General features: G+C 43.2%; 1 protein-coding gene across 1 annotated transcript in view; it reads left to right on the forward strand.

Annotated features, from left to right (window-relative positions):
* Positions 1–18,788, forward strand: part of LOC149024843 (protein ESMERALDA 1-like) — a 108,371-nt gene that overhangs the window by 79,107 nt on the left and 10,476 nt on the right. Inside the window, exons 8-9 of the mRNA XM_089145028.1 lie at positions 1,430–1,597; positions 1,687–1,877. Of these exons, the coding sequence (XP_089001154.1) occupies positions 1,430–1,597; positions 1,687–1,877 (359 nt within the window). The remainder of the gene's footprint in view (positions 1–1,429; positions 1,598–1,686; positions 1,878–18,788) is intronic.

The raw sequence follows: 18,788 nt of genomic DNA on the forward strand, positions 1-18,788 counted from the left end.
AACAACATTAATATAACAAGATCAGTATGTAAAGCATGGTTACAGCAGCATACATAATGAAAGACTAACACTAACAGACACTGGACTAGAATGTTCAAGTCTATTCATAAAGATAGGATTGTATGCCCTTACCTGCATATAAGTAAATCTTCTGTAAAACAGAATCCGTAAACTATTATTAGACTTTCTCTTCAAATAGAGAACATCTAAACACAGGGTTACAATAATGTATAAGTCAAATAAATCAAAGTGGATCAAAACCAAAAGTCATTTGGTCACTGTTTACCAACCGTTCGCTTAGGTTGAGCGACCGCCACTAAGTGACCGCCCCAAAAACAGAGAGTTTCAATCCGAAACTCAAGCTTCTGATCATCCGTTTTCAATCCGGATTTCGAATAATCATAACCTAAATCTCGAATCTAACACTCCTATAACCACTGGGTGACAAGAAACCTAACAAACACCATAATTGGGTTACCCAGAACTCTCCCCTTGACTGGATTTATCCTTATCATGAAAGCAGGGTTTCGTTTTCAGATGGATCACATCAAGAAGATTGGAAAGAGAGTTACGATTGATCAAAAGGGTAACCACCATGAGGAGGGGATGGGTTAACACGAAATTGAAAGACAAAGGAGATAAAGGATGAAGGGTGAATCCATTACCTCACTCTAGAATACTAGAAACAAGGAAGACTGATCTCCAAATCACTACCAGCACTTCAGATCTACTTTCGGCACTTCTCCGCAGCCGTCTAACCTCCAAACACGGTAACCACGAATAAAATATTCATAAATTGGACGAGGGTTACCTTTTATAGAAGTCAGGGGGCAAAATAGGGCAAAACTCTCGAAAACAGGACCAGGCGGTCGCTTGGTTTGATCGACCGCCACTTGCAGCTGCCCCCATGTATTTTGCCATACAAGGGTGCTTTTGCTAGGGGGTTGATGTCGAAGTACAACCTAGCCCTAAAGAAGAGATGGGGGAGATCTTACCTTCATTCCGGACATCTCCAGACATCACTTGCCTTCCAGAAGTCCAACTACCAAACAAGGCAGGCCCTTTATACAGAGAATCCAGGTCCATGGGTTCAGGGTATGGATCATGGACTTCTATCCGGACACTCCACAAATTTACCCGACTGGACCTTCGGGTTCTCGGACCTGCAATACGGATCTCGGGTTAGAAATACGTGGGTTGTTACAATTTTAGCTTGTATTCCACATAAGAAACTCATTATTTCTGAGAAAACTTTTCACTAGTTACAAACTTACAGTTTGATGACTTGCATGTCGTGGTAGCACTTTTTTTTTTTAATAGAACCTTTGCTCAAAACATTTTTACGAGTCCTACAAATTTGTTTTCCCATATTAGTTTACATTTTCAACGTTCATTAATACCTTCTTCTTTATTAATCCATGTTAGTCAGGTTGGATTGATGCTCAGGGGCATGGGTTTCAATAATAGCACAACACTTTATTTGGCATCTGGAAAGATATACAATTCTGAAAAGAACATGGCCCCTCTTCTGGAGATGTTCCCTCTCTTGCAGACTAAAGACACACTAGCGTCAGTGGAGGAACTTGCTCCATTTAAGGTATGAATGTTTGTTGCTTGTCTTGTAGAACAGCTATACATTGACGGTCTAGTCAAGGTCTGTGCTTTAACTTGAGTTATTGGTTCTAGAACTACTCTTCCAGGATGGCTGCTATAGACTATATTGTCTGTCTTCACAGTGAGGTATTTGTGACAACTCAAGGTGGAAATTTCCCACATTTTCTAATGGGCCACAGGAGATACTTATATGGTGGACACTCTAAGACAATCAGGCCTGATAAGAAGAAGCTAGCTTTAGTACTGGATAATCCAAATATTGGGTGTGTTCTCATTACTTACATGTCTCTTTCATTTGTTTACATCTGTTGAGATTTGTTGTGCGCTAGTGATTTCTTTTTCCATTCATATTGATGCCTCATTAATTCTTTAGTCATTAAGCCATGTGTATCACTGGCTGGTCATGGCAATGGCAATTTGGCACTGGAACCTAGCTTTTCTTATGGGCTTATAGCTAGCAATTCAGAAAAAACGCTATAAAATTAGATGTATAAATACTTGGGTTATGATTCAATTTAAATAGCCAAAGGTAAATTTATGATGTCAATCCCATCGTGTTTAACTGGGTAAGAGGCTAGAATTTTCTTATCATTTAAAAGGAGTAACTTGGCATCATATTATAAATCAAGACTCAAGAGGACCTATGTCACATTACCCCATTACAGCCACCACCGTCACCTACAATCACTGTCTCCCTGCTCTCCAGTCCTCCCTGGCAGCTCTCTATCCTCTTCCAGAGCTACTATGAGGCAGTGGGAGGAAAACACCCATTATGGCTACTCTTGGTGGCTTTCTTAGATGACCAAGGGATTTCTCTTCCCTCGTTTGATTTGAAGAGTTAGTTGTGTACCGAATTTGGAATCAAAGATCAAGGACAACTACATTATTTTCTTGTCATTAAGGTGGCAAGGTCTGACCATGCTGTCTTCACGTCTCAGAGGAAACATATACTTATCTTATATCTGAGACTGGTGTTTGGCAGCCGGCGAGCTGACCCTCTTATCCATGCAAATGTTCGTTGTAGAGCATAGAAGGTGAACCTGTGAATAAGGGAAGATATCAGTGGCTCACCGCTCGGTTGGCCTGTTGAATAATCTTGCCCATAGCCATCTGAAGATTGCTGATGAAGTGATCCTTGTTAGTTAGTATCTGCATGATCCTTATTCAACATGTATGCAGGCAGTTTTCCATATTCTACATTGCTTGAAGTCTCTCTAGGACTAGGAATTCTTTTCTGTTGTCATCATCGTTTTAGGGTTCAGGGTTTCACTAATACAGATTGGGCTGGCTCTCTATTGATGATTGTCAGTTCACCACAAAGTCAAAATACTTATATGAAAGGTAAATTTGGTTACTTGGAGGAGTAAGAACCGTGTTGTTGTCTCATTCTCAAGGTTCTAAATTTTGGTCATCTCGGTCATCTTGGTACTGACCGAGATGACTGATATTCTGAAACCCAAAAAAAAAAATTTTAATTTTGTCCCTTCATCTCACTTCTCAGTGGGTTTTGGGGTGGTCATTCTGGCCTGGTTTTTTGTGTCAAGCCTAATTTGAGGCAAATAAATACACTTGGAGTGTTATTTTTGCCGAAAACCTAACCCAAAGTGGTGTCCTTGATCAGTGCATGCCCGGCTATATGCTGGTGAAACTGGAAGTCTAGAACATGGATTTCAACTAATGTAACTATGGATATATGCAAGAGAACACTAATATCTTCATCACAATGCAACAAAAAAGATAACTAAAATTTAATATACAAGTAGTCTAGTACACAGTTAAAACAGTATAAGTGTATAACATAACAGTATATGAATGAATACAAATTACAAATTTACAACACAACACACACAAAAAAAACCCAAAAAAAGGGGGGGGGGGGGGGGCCCCCCCCCCCCCCCCCCCCCCCCCCCGCCTCTGCAAATGGTGGACATAGTCAGCCCATGTCATCGAACCCATATGGGGCTGCGTGTAGTCAGACACTACCCTTCTGTACGTAGCATCATCCTCATAAAACAGCCAACCAATCTTAAAGTGTCATAAGGGTAACAGCTGCCACACTGGAATTTCGGTGAAATTTAGGTGAGATTTTTCGAAATTTTTACAAATTACAAGATTTCTCATCTAATAGCATGTCACACATGAATAACTTCCTCTTTTCCCCCCCTATGATAGCAAATCCGTTGTCAGCATGTTCTGTAATGTTGTACATTATGATAGTATCGCAAATACATGGAGATTGATTGTCAAGGATAATATCTTCTCTGGTATCATTTGTGTTCCCTTTTTTCCTTCTCATGATCAATTGGCTGATGTATTTGCAAAGGGTTTAGTAAAAGAAATTTTCCTCCTATTTTTACTTAGTTGGGCATATGTGATATCCATGCACCTACATGAGGGGTAACAAGGAAAAAAAAATTTTTTTTATTATGGGGGAATTTTCCCCCCAAAATAAAAAAAAAAAAAAAAAAAAAAAAAAACAAGTGAAGCTCCAGAATTGGACTGCTGATTTATGGAATGAAACTAAGAATAACTCCTTGCAGTCCCCCCACCTGCATTATCACTGTAAAAAACTTTAATAACTACCCTATGCTACGTAAGAACTTTAGCAACAAAAGCAAGAAAAATATCAAACAACTCATGATTATTTTTCATTAAATATATCCAGGTAACTCTAGAATAATCATCCACAAAAGTAACAAAGTACTGAAACCCCAAAGTAAAAGTAACAGGACATAGTGTCCACACATCACAGTGAACAAGACCAATTATTGACCTGAGGGGGATAGTTCACACGACGAAGCTTCCCTAATTGATGCAACTTACGATGTAAAGTAGAACTTAAACAAGAACGTTTATCAAAAATTTTCAACTGTGTAACGAAGGATGGCCTAGACGTGCTCAAGTATGCAATTGAGAAAGCATTGTCAGACAAATATGGCCTTCCTGAGTCATGATTCACGGCCTCTACCAAGTGTCCTCTTTGTCGAAAATCCTGCAACACACAGTGACAAGGAAAAAAAGTAGCAGAACAGTTGCAAATGGTGATTGGTTTATGAACGGATATTAAGTTAAAAGGAAACTCAAGTAAATATAAGATAGAAAACAAGTATACTGTGGGGGGTGAAACTGACAGTTCTTGTGCCTTTAACATTAGCATGGAAACCATCAGCGAGGGTTAAAGTGAGTGAAGGTGGGTGAAAAGATGAAAGGTTACTTGAGACACCAGTCATATGAAAGGTTACTTGAGACACCAGTCAATGATCTGGGGATGAGAGGTAGAAACCATAGGCTATAGTATCACCTGTCTGAACAAAAGTGGCAATGGGAAGATGATACTGAAGTGCCTAGAACTGGGTGAATTGCACATATTCTTCATCTGGCATTTTCATAGTCTTTCAATCAAACTGTAGAGTGGTAGTAGTAGATGGCTCTAATGATGTAGTGTTAGCAATTGAGGTGGCTTGTCATGAAGCTTCCAACAAAACCTCTATCTATAACTTGAACGGCCACACTATTGACAAGTCCTAACATTTCCTGTAGCATCTACAGATTTCTGTGAATTTCCTTGTGTACTAACAGATTTCTGTGACTTTCCTTGTGTACTAGATTTTCTTCCTAATCTCCACCCCCACGGCCATGAGTACTTCCAGAACCCAACCCAGTACCAGAGCCATGGTCTGGTGTGAATGATGCAAGTGTTGAATTATGAATGGAGCTGGACTCGTGTGAATTCTCTCTAGACACATGGGAGTACTCGGAAAAAATCTCAGACAAAGATGGCACCTTATCTCCCCATAGAATTTGTGATCTAACTGAATCAAGTTCCTTTCCAAGTCCTCCCAAATATCCCACAATAGCTAACTGTTCCTGTTGGTTTTGCATCTTGTCCATATCAGAAGTAATAGGTAAAATACCATTCAACTCGTCGTACATTTTCTTAAAATATGCAAAATATTAGGTTAAAGGTCTATCTCTCCTATCAACCCTAAAAAACTCCTGTGACACCTCATAGATGTGGGGAAGATTGTTCTGTCCAGATTCCGGACATCTTACTGATCCCATAACTCCTTCACTGTGTTAGTGTGTCTTACTAAGTTAACAATATTTCTCTCATGGAGTTTAACATCTGTCCTGAAATTTGGGCAATCTACAGTATTCCATGCCTCATTACCTGTGGACACAGTGGGATTGGTCTTCTTGTCCACAGGGTGTCAATACAACTTTAACAATCTTCTCCCACTGATGGAAATTAACAGTTCCTTCTAATTTTTTATCAAAATTACGGTGAGATTTAGAAGTCCGATCTCAGTTACTATAGTTTTTATTCAATATTTAGGTTCAGACATGATACTTCTACTTTTAAACAATTCTAACACTTCTTCGGTCCAGAAACAGCAGCACAACTCAGATCAGAACAGGTGGACAGCAATCAAGACAGTCAAATAGTCCCCAAAAAGCAGCAATCCACGGTACACTTAGGTCTGAAAATACTGGGACAGCAGCAAATTTTTCTTCAAAATAAAAAATTCCAAAAAAACCTAGGTCTGAAACACAGAGGCAGCAGCATAGAAGTCTTCAAAACCCCAGTTCTGTACAGTCTCTAGATGACCAGAATATCCTCACAACCAATAATTAATCTTTAGCACAGTGTAATCTATTACCGTACACTGTTTTTTTTTTTTTTTTTGGGGGGGGGGGGGTGTGTGGTAGAACTGTACACTGAATTTTGATAAAGAAAACAATCCAAAACCAACATAATCACCGAAAAAATTCTGTCCACTCAAAAGCATTACCGAAAAGTATGTCCACACTACTGCAGAACCAGTATATTTTTTGCAAATCAGATTTCAAAGGTGATGCGTCCAAAATCTGCTCAGCCCTTAGATCTCCTCATGATGACCTGCAAAATGAAAGCGTCAGATGTAGCCCGACCGCTGAGGTCGGGAGTCCACCTCCGAAGGCTAAGTCAGTTGATGAACTTAATCACAAACGGCTCTGCTAGAAGCACAGAGCTAAGGAATGAAGAACTGGGAAAGGTGATCTAGATAGCAGAGCGCTGATAGTTTAAGTCTATCAGTATGTATCTGAACCTGAGTCTCAGATTGTGTCTTTTCCATCCCCTCACCTCGTATGGTAGTGAGGTTTATATAGAGTGTACCTTCGAATCTCCTTCGTTGGATGCACTTGAGCCTTCTTCGGGTAGTCGTTGGATCTTAACAGTTAGATCCGTTGAGCAATAGACTTCTACTAGTTTGGACTAGTAGAGGACTCCTGAGATAACCTTTAGGTTATGTGATGATTATCCCTTCGATAATGATTATCCGCAGCCGTTAATTCGAGTCTGCCATCATTAGGGTAATTACCCTAATCCATAAGTAGGATTAGGGCATGCTTGTAGCTGAATAAGCTTTCTTCTTCAGCAAGCCATCTTCTAGATCCGGTTCGCTCGGGAGCGAGTCTGTTCCCTCCGTCTCGACCGGGGTCGAGGGTCGGACTAGGTATGAACCCGGTCTGATCATAATTTCTCCGTATCACGAGCCCCCCAGACCAAGCGTTCGGTCGATCCCGAGGGCTTGGTTTTTAATCGGGTTCTTCGTCGGCGATAATCTCTCGCATGCTTCATTAAATGTCATATCACATTTAATGCGGTGGTCACTTTTCCTCGAGCGTTGAGGAGTGTAAGGCCACGTGTCTCCTTGCGATCGATCTCGTCGTGGCTCACGTCATCCAAGCGACGGTTTCCGAACGCTTATTTCGGATTCGTGAGTTCAAACTTTCAAAACGTCTTTCAATCTCGATCGTTGATTTTGAATCAATCTCGATCGTTCAGATTCCCGAACACTCGTGCGGGGGTTTTAAAAGCGGTTGGTTCTCTTCGTAGGTTTCATTCTTCCTGTCTGGAATTTGAACCTTTGTTGTTCGCTTCGCGCCTTCCTGCTCTCAAGCTTCGCCTCCTTTGAATCAGTAAGTTTCTTGGTCTTTTTCTTTTTGTAGTTTATTGAAACAAGTAATGGCGGATGATGGGGCTTCTCCATTACCCAGTGTTGGTAATAGCAGTGAGGCTTTTGCTTCTCCCTGCTCCGAAAAGTCGGATAGTGATAATAAAACCCTAATCGTCCTCTAGTGCGAGTTTGCTGAAGTTTCTCAAAAAGGTTTAGAGAGAAAAACCGAAACTCCTCCTGCCCTCCTCGAGTCTGGATCTTCCAAGATTGTCGAGTCTTCTAGGCAACCTCAAACTTCCGAGGTCCGATGGTGGACCATCGGCTCTGTTCCCTCCATTTATAATGAGGAAACCCTTCTTTCGACCATCCAAGATTTTGATTTTCCTTCCTCTAATCAGGTTAGGGCTCCCCACCCTGATGAGAGGGTTGATTCAACCCTCTCGGGTGAATTTTCTCGTATATAGATGCACCGGAAAGCGGGGTTCGCTTTCCCTTTTTTAATCCTTTGTTCTCCGCAGATTCGAATCATTGGGACATTTGTCTCGGAATGCTCCTTCCCAATAGCTGGCGTCTCATCGTCGGCTTCTTGGGTTTGTGTTTTGAACTTGGCATTACACCATCTCTTTCTCTCTTTGTGCATTTTCATGTTCTTTCTATCTCCCATCCTCCCGGATGGGTTTTTCTATCCAAACGCAATAAGGCTGAACTTGATTGGAGGGGCAGCATTCTTGTTAAAGGAACTTGCCCTTCTAACCACAAAAGATGGCGCGAACGATACTTTTTTTCCGTCGAGCGCCTCCATCAGATCTTAACTTCCCAACCGCCTGGAGGAGGTGTACTTCTTCTTCCGAGAATAACCGAGGCCTTCCCTTATCCGGAGAAGACGAGGCGGCCGTCGAGAAGATCAAATCCATTCCATGGTATCAAGAGATACATGGACTTGAAGTGGAGTATAACTCCATTCTTCAAGATGGGGCTTGGCTCATTGTGAGCTTCTAACCACCATCCTTTAATTTTACTTGAAGTGGTATGTCTTTAATTCGACTCTCGTCATTCTTTTTGCAAGTGCCTCCAAGAATGAACCCCGAGAACCTGCGAGTGAAGGCCGCTAGGGTCGTTGTGACAGCCGAGCAACGATCACCCGAGCCTTGACCGTAGATCAAGAGGCTTATGTTCCCTCTCCCGACCCCTCTTATAGGGGTATCGGGAATATCGGGCCCGTGGGCGATGCTTCGGTAAAGGGAAGAAGCCGATGGTGGAGAGGTCTAATGTCTCTTCCTCTTGCCCGAACCAAAAGGAGGCATGACACAATTGATGCTTCCTCCCATAAAAATCCAAAGCTTCAATGGATTGTGAGGAGGTCTTCACCCCCCAGTGGACCCCTGAAGTTGACCGACAGGGTGACTCGGGATCCTGAGAAAGCTGCAGAGTGGAGCTCTCTCAGTCTTGCTCCTTCTGACCGCCAGAATTTGAAGCCCTGGATGACATTTCCCTTGTTAGTCAATCCACAAGGTACCAGTCTTCTTGCTTACTTATTTTTTTCATAATTTCTTATGACTTCTTCGATATTTTCCGCCTTCCCGGGGAATGTTGTGTTGAGCTTTTATCAACACATGGAAGCATTGAGCCGGGTTGGTCGCACCAGCTCCTTGCTGCAAACCTGTGAAGAGAATTTGGCCAAGGCCAATTCTGAAATAGATCGGCTGACTGCAGCTGCTGAGGAGCTGCAGAAAAAGCATGAGGAAGAAATGATCTCCCTCAAGGAAGCCCTCGATGCTTCGAAGATTCGTGCCGCCGCTGCCGAGCGCGAGGCCGAGGGAGCAAAAAGCAGCTGCCACGTTGTTTGGTGACAGGCTTGAATTCCGGTGTAGGGAGAACGAAGAATATCTGAAGTTGGCGATCCTTAGCAAGCCCGAGCATATAAAGCCAGAGCTTCGAAAGAAGTGTGTTCGGAAGTACCTGAACAGCGTACCTTTCTCCGAGCTGCTAGGTGCCTACAACATTCAAGCTTATCGCTTGGGGCAGAACGACGTTTGGGAGCGAATTCTCGCATCAATCCCTTCCTTCGATCTCGCTCCCTTTCGTGAGGTGTGCCATAAAGAGGTCTTCGGGAAAGTTGGCATGGATCTCCCAGACCGGGCTCGGGAAGAAGATGATCCTTTTCCGGTGACCCTCAATATGAGGCATACCTGGCTGACGAGCCGGCGCTTCCAGAGGAGAAATCACAAGCCGAGTCTCAAGTTGCTGCTGTAGAGGACTCAGCCGATGCCATTCTTGAGGAAGGCTCTTCTCAAGATCCTGAGAAAAGTCCTCCCGACCAGGGTCCCTCGGGCAACAATGAAGAAGAGGCTTAGGGAGTTATCTTTTATTGTAAAGATTTACCCTCTTATTAATGAATAGACATTTCTTTTTCATGTTGGCCTTTCCATTTCCCCGTCTCCTGCCGAAATCTTGCCTTGAATATCAAAGTATAAATGATAAAACTTATCACTTAACTTTACATTCCTCGCCGAATAATAATCTTGTAGAAATATTGTGAAGATGCGTTTCGGAAAGATGCATTAATCTTCCCCACTACTTCATTTATTGCAAAGTCCACACGTTTCCCTTCTGCGAAGTTCAAACGTTTTCTTGCTTTTGTATACCATTCACTGTTTCCAATGAATCGGAAATACATCCATTATTATAATGGCGGTGCGACGATTGGAGGTATCTCTCGCATCGGGTGCTCGTTTCCACATGTTTCCATGTGGCATCCCTCCGACCGTTGATCTTGCTTTCGTGGATTTCGAAGCGTCATTTCGATCTGGGTCGTTGGTTGTCCTTAGCCTTCAACCGTTGTCTTAATACCTGAGGCTATTTAAAGCCTTCGTGGGTACTCTCCATCTATCCTGCTATCTGCAAGTTAGATTTTCTAAAGTGCTCAAGCGACATTCCGTCCTTCTGCCTGCTCCCGTATTCCTCGTACTCCAACAACAGCTCTATCAACTTCTGAACAAGTGAGTTTTTGTTTTTGATTACTCATCTCTTTCCCCACTTCCCCCTTGAGTAAACGGCACAGCAGTAATACTTGGGGTTTATTTAATCGGGTTTTTCAGAAGTGATAGAGAACTAGGGTTTTCCCTCTTTTTTGTCGTTGTTGGTTTTCTGTACTGATACGGCTTTTCTTTCTGTACTCATCTCTTTTTTTGTCGTTGTTGGTTTCAGCTAGTGAATCCTCCAAGCATAAGGCGACTGTTGTTGGTGAATCTTCAAGTCAGATTCCCATAGTTTCTATTGATGCCGCCCGTACGCCTCTTTTGCCCGAAGTGATCGCTCGTCTTTCCCAGGAAGATCTTGATCACTCCGTTGTTGATGGCGCTGCCGACGCCCCTGCTGGTGAGAACTGTTGGTGCACCCCCGAAGGAGACTCTTCGGGCATCTGAGGCAACTATGTTGGCGTCTGATGAAGGTGTGGTCCCAGCAGGCGCTGCTCCTATTTCCAATTCTAGTGCTTGTTTGGCATCCTCCTCCTCTCCTTCCGAGTTGGAGGATTTTGCCACCAGGAAGCGCCGTCGGGTGACAAGTGATGCAGCTCATCCTTCTCTTGATGTAGCTCATCCTTCTCATCCTTCGCCTGAATTAGTTGCTCAAATGACTTCTGAGAGCGCAGTTCTTTCCAAACTTCCAGATGAAGTCTTTACGAAGTCATTGGTGATGTAAGTCTTTCTTCATTATCTTTCGATTCTGAAAAATTACTCTTCTGCTCCTTTTTAACTCGGAAGTTGTTTGGGGGAGTCTTCATCGGTAACTTCCACAACCAAGTGGAAGCGGTTTCTAGGCTCGATAGAGGTTGAGCAATGAAGTTTCCGGGCTTCGGGAAATCTCTGAAGCTAAAGATGCTTTGAGATTGCTCACCTTCGGAAACTAGCTTGGGAGGTGGCGGGGAGAAAAGAATTCGATGATCGGTCGTCTTCAGTCGGACTTGGATGATGCCAGGGAAAAGATCCGGCGACTGGAGCGAACAGTTGGAAAGTCAGGAGCCAAAGGATCTGAGACATTACCTCAAAGGCAAGTTGTCGTTCCTTTGCCCGAATCCCTTCCAACTGATGTTCGCAGAGCGTGCGTCTTCAAGTATTTACATAGTAAGCCCTTTGTTGATATGCTGAATGCTTATAACTTGCAGGCATTTCGAGATGGTGAGAACGAAGTATGGGAATCAATATTAAGGAAGGATCCTCATTTTGATACGACTCCTTACAGTGTTGTTTGCCATCCTGAAGTATTTACCGACCTGGGTATTCCTCCTCCTGACTGGACCAAAGATAAGATTGATCCTCCACCTTCCGATCCAGATATTATGCATTATCTGGAAGATTCTCCTGTTTATTCTCCCCTGGAAGAAGTCAATTATGACAAGCTCGTCTTGAATGCAAGTTTGGTCGAGGATCATACTTCTCCTGGACAAGCTGGACAAAGAGTATGAAATTGCGGAGGATTTTATGCATACCGAAACATTTTTTGTAATTCTCATTTCTCCTCTTCTTTTCCTTGAATCCACACCAATGGTTGACTCATATGTTTATTCTAGCAAAGTCGTGTCGATCTTGTATAACTTCTTAACAGTCACTGATGATGACTTTCTTTTTTGACCGAAGATTGAATCCAGCTCTTGTAATTGTTTTGATACTAGCCTCTTTCGATCTTTTGAAGAAATAAGAAATTAACTTCATCTTGAACTTTGCTAGCCATTTGAATCTTTGAATTAGCCATTTGAATCGCTAGTTGAATTAGGTCTTAGTTGTTTGAAACAATACGCGGAACTCACTCGGGTTTTAAACCGATGCCTTTACTTAAGGATTTCCGGAGAAATACAATAATCGAGAAGGAACTCACTCGGGTTTTAAACCGCCATCCAGGAACTCCGAGAAGGAACTCACTCGGGTTTTAAACCGATGCCTCTACTTAAGGATTTCCGGAGAAATACAATAAGTCTGAGAAGGAACTCACTCGGGTTTTAAACCGATGCCTGTACTTAAGGATTTCCGGAGAAATACAATAAGTCTGAGAAGGAACTCACTCGGGTTTTAAACCGATGCCTTTACTTAAGGATTTCCGGAGAAATACAATAAGTCTGAGAAGGAACTCACTCGGGTTTTAAACCGATGCCTTTACTTAAGGATAATTCAAAAATTCAATAAGTCTTGAAGGAACTTACTTGGGTTTTAAACTGACGCCTTGCAAAAGGAACTCACTCGGATTTTCATCCGATGCCCCGACTGAAGAAAGTTCGAAAAAATTCCATAAGTGTTGAGGGACCCACATGAATTTTCATCCGATGCCTTATAGTTGGATCTTGTTCTTGAATGTGGTGTATGATGCCCCCCAATCAAAATATAGTTTGTTAAAAGCCATTACTTGCATTGATTGAGTTGAAAATGATTACATCGCGAACAAAATTGAAATCATCATCAAGGATAAAACTTTTTGAGATGCCTAGCATTCCACGAACGATCCAACTCTTTCTGCGTGTTGATGTTCTTCAGCTTGTAAGCTCCTGAACCGACCGGTCTTACAACCATATAAGGTCCTTCCCAGGAAGGGTCCAATTTTCTTTGGTGACATGGGTCGGAAGCTAAGGTGTTTCTCAACACCAAATCTCCAGCTAAGTACCGACGATTCTTCACTCGAGTATTATAATGAGACGCTATCCTTCTTTGATAATGTTGAGTTCGTGCTATTGCTTTTGCTCGAACTTCGTCCAACAGATCAAGACTATCAAGCAGTCCTTGTTCATTTGCTTTTTCCTCGAACTCACGATCCCGTAATGTCCCCGCCATTATCTCCACTGGTGCCAATGCTTCGAATCCATATGCCAACCTGAATGGAGTTTCTCCTGTGGGTGTTCAAACCGTAGTTCTATAGGCCCACAAGACATTATGAAGTTCTTCGACCCAAGAAGCTTTGTCGGCTTCGAGTCTTCTCTTTATTCCTTCCGAAGAGCGTTCGGTTAGTAACCTCTACTGTCCATTGCTGCTGGGGTAGGCCACCGAGGACATACGATGCTCGATCATATATGTTCCGCAAAATTGCTCGAATTGCGGACGAGTCGATCCGAGTACCATGGTCGATGACGATAATCTTTGGAATCCCAAAGCGATATATGATTGATTCAAGCACGAATTTCTCCACTTTTTTCTCGGTAATTGCTGCCGTAATCGCTTCAACCCATTTTGTGAAGTAATCAATTGCTACTATCGGATATTCCCGTCCTTTGACGCCTTGGTGAATTTGCCCATGATATCAATTCCCCACATCGCAAAGGGAATGGGATCTAGAATTGAAGTCATGGTTTCCGCCGGGCGCTTCGATCATTGTAGCGTGAATTTGTGAGTTACCACACCGACGAACATATTCCATAGCAGCCTCTTGGACCTTAGGCCAATATAACCCAAGTCTCAGAATTTTGTGAGCCAGGGCTCGTCCACCCATGTGAGCTCCACAAATTCCTTCATGAACTTCAGCCAAAGCTGATTTTGCTCCTTCGGGGCCTATACATCTCATAAGGGGTCCGGAATAAGATCTTTTGTATAGTCTCCCATTTTGAATGACAAATCTAGCTGATCGAATCTTGATCAACTTTGCCTCTTTTGGATCCTCAGGTAATTTATCATCTCTCAGATACTCGATTATCGGATCCATCCAGCAACGTTCTGCTTCAATATAAGAAATTTCTTTCTCATGATAACTTGGAAAAGTTATCTCTTCAATATAGACCGAAGGGTCTAGATTCTTTTCTTTGGCATTGGCTAGTCGGGATAGCTCATCCGCCATTGAATTTTCATTCCTCGAAATCGAGATATCTTCAAATTCCGAAATTGGTTTTGAAATGCCCGCACTATCTCTTGATATTTCTGCAAGCGTGGTTCTTTAATACCATACTCCCCCTGGACTTGGTTGACTATAAGTTGAGAGTCACTATAAATAGTAACATCTGCAATAGACAATGCTTTTGACAACCGAAGTCCAGCTATCAGAGCCTCATATTCCACTTCGTTATTACTTGCTTCAAATGCAAATCTCAAAGCATATCGAATAATAAATCCTGCTGGACTTTTTAATAGAATTCCAGCTCCTGCTCCATCTTTATTACTCGAACCATCCACATATACCTCCCAAGTGGTTGGTATAATGGGATCCTCGATAGTGGGTTCTACCGGTGCAGTAGTTTCTACTACAAAATTGGCTAATGCCGAGCCTTGATTGCAGTTCTGGGCTTAAAGCTCACTTGGAACTCACCGAGTTCAACCGACCGGGCCACCATCCTTCCGGACAAATCGGGTTTATTAAGAACTTTACTAAGAGGAAAAGTTGTAAATACCTCAATTGGGTGAGCATGAAAATATGGCCTTAGTTTTTCTGGCGGCCATCATGAGAGCCGAGCACGCTTCTCAATCTGCGAATATCTTGTCTCCGCATCTAGCAACACGTGGCTTACATAGTAAATCGGCCATTGTTTTTTATCTTTTTCACGAACAAGTACCGCATTGACCATTTGAAAGGGACGTCGCTAGATATAGTTGTAATATTTCCCCCTTCTGCGGTGCGGACAAGATCGGTGGTTGTCCAAGTGCTTCTTTTAACTCCTCGAAAGCTTTACGGCACTCTTCGATCCATTTTGCTTCCTTGCTGCCCTTCAAGTCTTTAAGTGCCTTGAAAAAAGGCAAACATTTTTCTCAGGACTTGGAGATGAATCGATTCAAGGCAGCAACTCTCCTTGTTAAACACTCGCACATCACGAACAGTTTTGGGAGCCTCCATATCAAACCGAGCTTGTATTTTGGCGAGGATTAGCCTCAATTCCCCTCTGTGATACCATGAAGCCCAAAAATTTGCCCGAGGAGACTCCAAAGGTGCACTTTTTCGGGTTTAGCTTCATTTGATATTTTCGCGATCTTGAGAATACCTCGGTCAAATCCGCAATATGATTTGCTTTTGTAAAGCTTTTCACTAGCATGTCGTCAACATAAGCTTCAACATTCTTTCCTATCAGCTCTTTGAAGATCTTGTTGACGGCCCTCCGATATGTTGCTCCTGCGTTCTTCGGGCCAAAAGGCATGACCTTATAATAATAGCTTTCACGATCGGTCATGAAAACCGTAAACTTCTCATCCTCCTTATTCATAAGGATCCGATTATACTACTGAGTAGGCATCCATGAAACTTAAAGTTTCATATCCTGCGTGATCGCATCTATCAAGAGGTCAATCCGAGGCAACGGATAGCAATCTTTAGGGCAAGCCTTGTTAATATCTGTGTAGTCCGTACACATCCTCCACTTCCCATTCGCCTTTTTTACCATTACCACGTTGGCCAACCAAGTTGGGCATTCAATTGGTTCTATGAAACCAGAATTCTTGAGGTTTTCAACTTCGCTACGAACGGCTTCATATTTTTCAATGGAGAAATTTCTCCTTTTACGTATCATCTTGGTTTCGCCTTAGGATCTATCCGAGTTTGTGCTCTGCGACGGCCCGATCGATTCCTGGCATGTCCTCAGTGAGACCATGCAAATACATCTTTATTCCGTTGAAGAAATAACTTCAACTTATCTTTAAATTCCTCCATTGTTCATAACCGATATAAGTAATCTTTTTCTCATCCTCGGTACACGGCTGGATTTGTTCCAACTTCTCCATTGGTTCGGGTCTTTGCATCTCTGCCTCTTCCCGATCGTCTCGAACTTCTATAGGTAGGGCGGTTACCTTCCTCGGGCCCTCCTTGTCTTTTAAATAGGCAACGTAACAACGACGAGAGATCTTCCGGTCGGAGGAGACTTGACCAATTCCCATATCGTCGGGAATTTTATCTTCGAGTGCTTTGTCGAAACAATAGCACCTATCTTGGATAAAGATGGTCGCCCGAGGATCATATTATAAGTGGCAGTTCCCGAACCACCAAAATATTGATTCGGACGGTTGTTTCCTTAGGAAAACTTCCAATAGATAAGTCCAACTGGACCGATCCTTCCGCCACTGCAGATGACCCTGCAAAACCATATAGATGTGTGGATGAAGGTTTCATCAAGTCCTCGATCCACCTTCAATTTTTGATACACTTCGTAAGAAATTAGGTCATTGCTGAGACCCTGTATCAACCAAAACTCTATGCACTTCCCGACATGCAATCTCCACCTTGATGACTATGGCATCATCATGAGGTAAACAAACATCTCTTTCGTCCTCCTCGCTAAAGGTGATAGAATCTTCACCATTCAGCTTCTTCCGTTTCTGCGTCTCTCAGGTTCCAACAAATTTGGATTTTGTTTTCGGACTCGGAGTGATTCGGGCTCTGGTCCCCCGAAGATGGTAAGGATCGGTGACCGAGTAGCTTCAATCACCTCCTTGCCCTTCTTAGACTTCGGGGCCTCCCTTGATCGTTCCGAACTAACCGAACGATCCCTTTTAGGAGCAGCCGTACGTGGCTCACGTGGCTCACGTGGCTCCTCCCTCCTGCTAACAAAACTGGACAGATGTCCCTGAGATATTAATCTCTCAATATCGGCTTTCGAGATGACGACAATCATTAGTATAATGACCATAGTCCTTGTGGAATCGGCAATACTTTTCTCGATCCTGCTTGCTCTCCAGGGTTTCAAAAGAATTTTAGGCGGCCACTTCAAAATATTTTTTCTTTTGATGATATTTAAAATATCAGCCCGAGGAACATTCAATGGAGTGTACTCACTTTTACCGGGGGACCTTTGGCGCCAAGCCTGAGATTTTCCAACCCGATCACGGACATTTTTCTTTGGCTTACGCTACGCTCGGGAGCCTACGTTCCTTATTGGAGACTTTATTATCTCCTTGGCGCGCGTCTAGAATCTCCATGACTTCAGCCTTGCTACGGCATCTCTGTACCAACTCAGGCATAAGTCGCAGGCATATCCTGTAGTAATAACTCCGGGAGTTTCCGATTAGTGAGTCCCGTGAATAAAGCGATTTTGGCTACTTGCTCATCCAAATTTTCTATCTCCATCGTTACTTTGTTGAATCTTTTCAGAAACTCTCTGATTGATTCGTTCTTTCCTTGTCTGACAGTAAACAAGGTTTCTTCCGTTTTCTTGACCTGTATTCCACTCTGGAATCGCCCTATGAATTTGCGCGCCAATTCATCAAAGTTCTACGATCCTTCGAGAGGAGGTTTGAAAACCACTTTTGTCTTTGCTCGATTAGAGATGAACCAAAACACCACGCATAAAATTTCATCGAATTACCTGAAACTGCCATGGTCTGTTGGTAATAGCCGATGTGAGCTGTTGGATCTCCGGAGCCATCGAATGTTGAAAAGGTAGGCAAACGGAAGTTATGGGGAAACTGATATCCCGCAATTGGATCGGCAAAGGGAGTCTTCCGAATGACTGAGTAAATATCCTCAGTTATTCTTCCCTTAGCCAAGCTGCCCTAATTTCTCATTGATGTTGGCCAATTCCGACCAATGGGTCGGGTGATCTTCAACAATATGATCACGACCTCGATTAACACGATCATCCCGTGCTACTCGATCATCACGAACAGCCCGTCCTTCCCGAGCATTCCGCTCGTCGCGAACTGCTCGATCATCACGAACGGTTCTTCTGACAGTGGGTGAGTGAGTTCTTACCCCTGTATCCAACCTTGTATTTGAATCAGTTGTACTCTCTTGCGGTCTGTCGAACCGATCGTCTCGCCTAGGTTGATCATCAATCCTCCTAGGTCCTCGGTCTCCTTCACGAAAATTCGACCGATATTCCGGTCTTGACCAATCTCCGATCACGTGGCAATGCACGTCTCCCTGAATCGCGTTGATCAGGTTCTTGTGGTAAAACCACTCGTCTGGTGAGCATGCGGAGTGCTTGGCTCACCTCCAAGAGTTGAATCTTTACCTGATCCAATTGATCTTGGAGTGTATCAGGAGGAGGATTACGTCCTCCCTGGCCACCATCTACCTCGATAGGATTTTGGCTTCCCTGGGGAATATCTGGATTATTCGCTCCAGGGATCTAAACAACGGAATTGCGGCTTTCAGCGGCTGTTGCGGCTGCTGATCTAGTCACCATGGCTTTTCAAGTCGTTTCCCACAGACGGCACCAAATGATGCGTCCAAAATCTGCTCAGCCCTTAGATCTCCTCGTGATGACCTGCAAAACGAAAGCGTCAGATGTGGCCCGACCGGCGGGGTCGGGAGTCCACCTCCGAAGGCTAAGTCGGTTGA

The sequence above is a fragment of the Hakea prostrata genome, chromosome 2 (genome assembly GCF_041222555.1).
Source record: "Hakea prostrata isolate BN-2017 chromosome 2, UWA_Hpros_2, whole genome shotgun sequence".
Classification (NCBI taxonomy): Eukaryota; Viridiplantae; Streptophyta; class Magnoliopsida; order Proteales; family Proteaceae; genus Hakea; species Hakea prostrata.